The following is a 6835-nucleotide window of genomic DNA, read 5'->3' as shown; positions in this document are numbered from 1 at the left end:
CTCCGCGGCCTCCTCGCCGCCGCGCAACTCCGTCGACGCCGGCACCTCCTCCGCCTACGCGTCCGCCTGCGCCTCCCCCTTGCCGTCCACCCCGCGGGGCGCGGCCAAGCCGCACGGCCTCGACTCGCCGGCGGCGGCGCGGCCGCAGGGCGGCGCCGCCTCGCGATGCGGCGGAGGAAGGGGAGGGACGGGGATTACGGCGGAGGGGCAGGGGCATCCGCTCCCGCGGCCGCGGTACAAGTCGGCGCCGCTTCCCCTCGCGTCCTCCCTGGCTGCCGCGTGCGGGGGCTGCGCGTCCGCGGCGGCGTCCGTGTCCAGCGCCAGCTCGTCGGAATCGTTTGATGAGGACGAGGAGGAGGATCAACGAACTTACAGGTAATAGTTTGACTGCGTGATGGTCTTTTACTGATTTTTGTTCTGATTGTTAGCGTAATTGCCACGTTTCCAACCGTGACTGTTACTCAAATTCGATATGATTACTCCGGCCAATTCAGTCGGTACTGATTGTGCTGCTGAACTGCCTACGATCTACCAGTACTAGGGGTTTTAAGTTGAGTTCCAACTCCAGGCAGTGACAAGGCCGTTGACCTCTTCCGTGCTTGTTCCGCTTTGTCTGCTCACGACCTTTTATCTTTGTTTACTAGTCGCCGTGGACTTGGGGTCTAAAGTCCCAAACCGCGTGATGAGTCCTTCAACCATCTTTCATTTCTTTATACTCTCTACATACTGATTGTCTACTCTATAGTACCGTACAATAGGAAACGGTGTCGACGCGCCAATCATAAGGGCAGCATTGTTTAATCGCTGCAATAAAATTATGCACTTGAACTTGATTCACTTTATTTTTTCGGGTGTGACTATTTGTCAGTCGACTGAGAATTAACTTCATGCTCAGTCCGATGGTGTCATCAAATCTCACTGTAACTTACAGTATGTTGCAACTCATAACTAGCACGGATCACAATGCAAATTAAATGGTGTAGGACTCAGACTAAGCAGGAGGTTAGTTCCTTACTTATTACCTCTTGGTAAATCTGAACACGACAATACTGTTTTTTTCCCCTTCCTTCTACACTCTGCAACTGTGGAGGATGTTTAATACCGTGCTGTGCTCTTGCCAAATTTGGCCTATGTTGTTCTCTGTCAGCTTCATTTTATTCAGTCCTTGTATATTCTCTGACATTTACTGTTTTTTTTCTGACAAAGCTCTGATATTTACTGTTGGTTGGTGCACTCTGCAGATATACAGATCCAGTTGTGTACTCTAGAGGGAAGACTATGCCGCCTGACGGGCTTAAGGGCATGGTGGAAGGCAAGCACTTCGCCTCATGCAGTGCTCTTCAGGAGCACCACAAGTTCTTTGAGGTACCTATCAACAATGTGGGGGAAGTTCATCGGCAAAGCTTTGAGCCTTCAATGGGTGAAGCCAGCCGCTCGCTTGGCAGAATGCCTGATGATGCATTCGGTGCAAGAACAGGAAGCCTTTCCCCTGGGCCACGAGGACATGCCTTTTCTGCCAGTGATGCAGGTCAAAGAGATTTTGGTTTCAGCCCAAGGTTGCCACTGAGAAGGATGGAGGATCTCAGGATTTCACCTCAACCCTTACCTCTTCCTCCGGTGCCAGCTTCTAGCCTGCCCCTGCCTTCATCTAGCATTGCTTCTACCCAATCCCAATCACAGTGGAAGAAGGGGAAGCTGTTAGGTAGCGGCACATTTGGCCAGGTATACCTTGGATTCAACAGGTATGGAAGTGAAAGTACGATTCAGATTCTTGTCTCCTAAAGTTTGAATATTCATATACAACACACTCCCATACTGTGTTTATATGTAGTACTTGTGTAGACTATAACTCCGTAGCACTAAAATACAGCATGCCATTAAGTGTATGCAGCTCCACTTGACCGTTCTCACTCTTTTGGCAATCCTTTTAAAACGAAGCAGTATAATTCTGACATGCATGCATGAATGTTTGATACTGATGTGGACACACTTATTCAACTCGGTAAGCTAGTAAATGGAAATCATAACTATTAGATATATATGGTTCTAGTTGTCCAAAACAAAAGACGGTGTATGTTTCACATTTTAGCATCAGATGCAAGAAAGCCTTAGAACTATCTGTAAAATTACTTCATTCTTGACGCCTCTGTTGTTCGGATCTTCTGATTGATCTTAACTGTGTATTATGCAGGGAAAGTGGGCAGTTTTGTGCAATCAAGGAGGTTCAAGTTATTTTGGATGATTCAAATTCGAAAGAACGCCTTAGACAGTTGAATCAGGTCAATTTCTCCACCCCAATCACTATCCGAAACAACTGTATTTTTATACCTGTAGCATGCAGCCCTCCATCTTTGTGAGATCTTGTTCACCATGTATATTGTCGATTTATTTACTAACTTGTTATCTATTTTTTGTATTGCCAGGAAGTAGATTTGCTTAGTCAACTCTCACACCAAAACATTGTGCAATACTATGGGAGTAAACTGGTGAGATTCATGTGATAACTCCTTGCAAAAAAGAAAGAGATTCATGTGATAACTGACACTGCCATTTGAGTGCTGCGTAGGCTCAAAATTTATGTGTTTTCACCCTACATGTTCTTGTTATGGGCCCTTTCAAGCATATTTTATTCTGTGTTCTGCATTATCTTTTGGTAATTAGTACTCCCTCGGTCCACGAAAGTATGTCCCAACTTTGTCAAAATATGCATGTATCTAAACACTAAAATATGTCTAGATACATGCATATTTTGTCAAAGTTGAGACATCCTTTTGTGAACGGAGGGAGTACAATGTTACTCTCATAGTTCAGTGGAAGATAATGGCTGGCAGTATGTCCAGATGCTGTGAGAAACTTTCTCTCTCAGAATACTACCTTTGCTTAATTTGGATGTGATAGGTAAACTGTTATACTAATGGTATAGTAGAGATGAAAGCTTCACCTCAGTTTCTCTTGTATTTTCAATTGTTTCACTACCTCTGTATTATATTAAGTAATTACCATTTTGTATATAAAAATACATCTTGAAATACTGATTATCACTGACCTAGTTATGTATTATTCTGGACAGACTGATGAAGCTCTCTCCATCTATCTTGAATATGTTTCTGGCGGTTCAATTCATAAATTACTAAGAGATTATGGTCCGTTTAGGGAACCTGTGATCCGTAACTATACTCGGCAGATCCTTTCTGGACTTGCCTATTTGCATGGAAGGAATACTGTGCACAGGTACTGTAGTGTAAACTATCCTACTCCGTTTATTGTTTCTTGGTCAGAATTGAATAAAAAGCTAATTTCATAATGTGCTTGGCAGAGACATAAAAGGAGCAAATATACTTGTCGGCCCTACTGGTGATGTCAAACTTGCTGACTTTGGTGTGGCTAAACATGTATGCGGTTTCTCTTATTTTTTACAAGAGGTTTTGTTTTGTGCATATGTGCAGAAGGGTCATTAAAAAACTCATTCGCACATCCACTCAAGTAGTAATCTTGTCTCCTTGGCCAGTCAACCAAGCAACTCAGGGGATTAAGTTTGAATCTCTCACATATACTGGGGTTTGGACATAAACACTTGCATCATAAGGTTGATAATAGGGAAACAGTCAAAGTATGTTTTGTGCTTTCTTTTTCATTATGTTCCACACACTTCAGATAATCTCCTTAATATAGGGGCTGGAAAATATATATGATTAAAACAAAGTATGTTTGAACATAAACACTTGTGTCACAAGGTTGAGAGTAGTCAAAGAATGTTTCGTGCTTTCTGCTGTCATGATTTTCCATAAACTCCAGAAAAATTCTCAATTTTGGGGCTGGCAATGTATTCCAAAGAAAAAACATGTTGTGATGTTTATTGATATCATTTCCTGCAATTGACAAAAAAAAACTTCAATAGTTGTGTTTCCTTCTCCATCTCACTTTCTTGCTTATGATGAAACTTGAAACAGATAACTTCTTTTGCTGAAATACGCTCTTTCAGAGGAAGCCCATACTGGATGGCTCCGGAGGTATGTTATTTTGCAGTTATGCCATTTGAAGAAAATTTGCGTATGATTTAAACTTCTAACAAAATTTTCTCCAAATTTACTGCAAAATCTGCAGGTTGTAATGAATAACAAAGGGTACAGTCTTGCGGTTGATATCTGGAGCCTTGGTTGTACAATTATTGAAATGGCAACTGGTAGACATCCTTGGCATCCGTATGAAGATGTATGCTTTCAGTTAATCTTATATTTTGATGACATTTTTCTGTTTGCTTGGATCTGCCATTTCGCTCTTTGTAGTTGAAATAACTGGCATTCTACGCCTTTTTGTTCTGATAGTGGAGCAACAATCATCTTCTCTGATCCTTGGTTTTGCAGGTGCCTGCGTTATTTAAGATTGCAAATAGTAAAGATGCACCACAAATTCCACTAAGTATTTCGAAAGAAGGGAACGATTTCCTGAGTTTGTGTTTAATGCGTGATCCAGCACAGCGCCCCTCTGCAACACAGTTACTGGGTCACCCTTTTGTTCATGACCATCAAGCAATAAGAGCAGAAAAATGCAGAGCAACCCCGTTGAGTAATGGACTATCTACCCCTGTGGAGGCAAGGCATAAAAAGGCGAGCTCTTCTTTCTACAAGCTTTCTTCCCATTTTAATGTTCGTTTTCCAAAGATTCTTAACATTTCCAGATATTGTGTTCTGCCCTTTCCAAGCACCAGTAAAATAAATAGAAGCTTGCTTTTTTAATTCTAGTATGGAAATGAAATCTTGTGGCACACGTTTGTTAGTAACAGTGCAGCAATTGGTTAGTTGGTTACGAATCAAACTGTCAATATTCTTTAGATAATTGTGCCTTTTGGTTTTGAAAGAACATTGAGCACCTCTTTTCTAGATTCTGCCATTACTCACTCTACATCATTCTCTAAGATGGTTGGTCATATGTGCTAATTATGTTTGCCCTTCCTCGAATTTGGTTCAGTCAAATAGAGAATTTTTAACAAAGAGAGGCATTACCCCTCTACGGGATATTGGTGGACTGCGTGCGAGAGATTTCGCTGGATTTGCCACAGCTTATCCTTCGCCTCGCAATGCCTCCAGGTACAGTAACCTACATTAGTGACTGCTCTTTTCAATCTATGCTGGTATCCAAGCATCTCGACTGACAACCATCATCTTCATATACCAGTCCTATTGCTGCGAGAGCAAACATGTCTCTGCCTGTGTCCCCGTGCTCAAGCCCGTTGCGGCAGTTCAAGCAATCAAACTGGAGTTGCCTGCCTTCCCCGCCACACCCAGTGGATTACACGCAGAACCAGATGAGACTAAGCACGGCGGTTCCAGATCCTTGGCTCGACATCGGCCAGTTGAGACCACCGAGCCCATATGGCTCACCGAGGAGATACTGAGTCTGATCTGTAGGTTCTAGGACAGTATTTAGACATTTGAGACCAAGGGTAGGGAACAGAGATGTTTTGGTCGACAAAATCTGTTGTAACTATGACTATTCTGATCTGATATCTGATGCGCTTGTAGACTATTGACATTGGACTCTGCAGAATTTGTAAACAGTCATTGTATAGCAATATAATTTAGAAGCACAGATAACCTTCAATGATGTGATTTTGATGTACCGAGGATTTTGAAGGTTGTAGAGACGGCATGCCTGCAAAAACCAGCCAGTTCATTTTTCTGTGTCGGCATATTGCTACGAGAAGATATATAGTACCGCATATTCCTGTTTACCAACAAAAGCCCCAACAACACTGCATTTGGGTAACCAAACTAAATGATGCGTTTGAGCCCCATGGCAGGCAGGCTGTTAGCTTCTTTTGCTGCCGAGGTTTTTGCATCATCCCAAATGAAAATGTAAAAGGTCGTTAAAAAAACAGAACATGTAAAAAGGAAAAAAAAGGGAAAACAGTGTGAATTGCGGTGAGGGTGGATCGAACACCCGACCTTCAGATCTTCAGTCTGACGCTCTCCCAACTGAGCTATCCCCGCTGTTTTGTCAATTTCGCTAGTTCAAAGAATACATTCTCAAGGAAAAAGAAAACAAAAAATGAGGGTCTTTTTGCGGTGAGGGTGGATCGAACACCCGACCTTCAGATCTTCAGTCTGACGCTCTCCCAACTGAGCTATCCCCGCTGTTTTGACAATTTCGCTAGTTCAAAGCATACATTCGCATGTAAAAAGAAAACAAAAAATGAGTACCTTTGCGGTGAGGGTGGATCGAACACCCGACCTTCAGATCTTCAGTCTGACGCTCTCCCAACTGAGCTATCCCCGCTGTTTTGACAATTTCGCTAGTTCAAAGCATACATTCGCATGTAAAAAGAAAACAAAAAATGAGTACCTTTGCGGTGAGGGTGTTTCAGATCTTCAGTCTGACGCTCTCCCAACTGAGCTATCCCCGCTTATTGATGTTTTGAACGATATAACATTAGATTACATGTTCTACGGCTACGAAAATTCTTAATCAATCTATTCCACCTGTTTAATACAAGGGTCTTTGTTCACCTGATTCATTTTATTGCTTCCTGTCACCGCCAACAAGAGAAAATTGCATAATCACCCGTCCTTGAATTAGTATATGTTTAGATTTTTTAATTTATTTTTTAATTTTTTTTGACCACCTTTTACATAAAAATAGCAACATATATGCTACAAATTAGTATATTATGGAACTACATGTCAAAATGAATCTAGTAATAATAATTCAGCATCACAAATGCTTCTAATCCCTCCATCCATAAAACGATGTCATGAACGGAGGGAAAAAACCTATGAAGTTGATAAAATTTAATAAAGTTTAACTTTAGGCAAAGCTATATTAATTACCACTTTGT

At 42.0% G+C, this 6835-nt stretch overlaps 1 protein-coding gene and 3 non-coding genes across 5 annotated transcripts; 1 reads left to right on the top strand and 3 right to left on the bottom strand.

The window, feature by feature from the left end:
- Window positions 1-239: 239 nt before the first annotated feature.
- LOC124692386 (mitogen-activated protein kinase kinase kinase 3-like) lies at window positions 240-5606 on the top strand. 2 transcript variants are annotated; one of them, XM_047225742.1, is made up of 11 exons: window positions 240-375; window positions 1242-1742; window positions 2192-2279; window positions 2424-2486; window positions 3071-3231; window positions 3317-3392; window positions 3951-4010; window positions 4105-4212; window positions 4365-4607; window positions 4969-5087; window positions 5176-5606. In XM_047225742.1, the coding sequence occupies exons 2-11, from the start codon at window positions 1279-1281 to the stop codon at window positions 5393-5395; spliced, it is 1602 nt and encodes a 533-aa protein (XP_047081698.1). In that variant the 5' UTR covers window positions 240-375; window positions 1242-1278; the 3' UTR covers window positions 5396-5606. The 2 variants fall into 2 exon arrangements, with proteins under 2 accessions (XP_047081698.1, XP_047081699.1); XM_047225743.1 differs by lacking the exon at window positions 240-375 and adding an exon at window positions 957-1002.
- Window positions 5607-5917: 311 nt separating this feature from the next.
- TRNAF-GAA lies at window positions 5918-5990 on the bottom strand. The gene has a single exon. It is a non-coding gene; the product is annotated as a tRNA-Phe (tRNA).
- Window positions 5991-6061: 71 nt separating this feature from the next.
- On the bottom strand, window positions 6062-6134 carry TRNAF-GAA. The gene has a single exon. It is a non-coding gene; the product is annotated as a tRNA-Phe (tRNA).
- A 69-nt stretch (window positions 6135-6203) lies between these two features.
- TRNAF-GAA lies at window positions 6204-6276 on the bottom strand. Its single transcript has one exon. It is a non-coding gene; the product is annotated as a tRNA-Phe (tRNA).
- Window positions 6277-6835: the final 559 nt, after the last annotated feature.

The sequence above is a fragment of the Lolium rigidum genome, chromosome 2 (genome assembly GCF_022539505.1).
Source record: "Lolium rigidum isolate FL_2022 chromosome 2, APGP_CSIRO_Lrig_0.1, whole genome shotgun sequence".
NCBI lineage: Eukaryota > Viridiplantae > Streptophyta > Magnoliopsida > Poales > Poaceae > Lolium > Lolium rigidum.
This window is presented reverse-complemented; position numbering and strand designations above follow the sequence as displayed.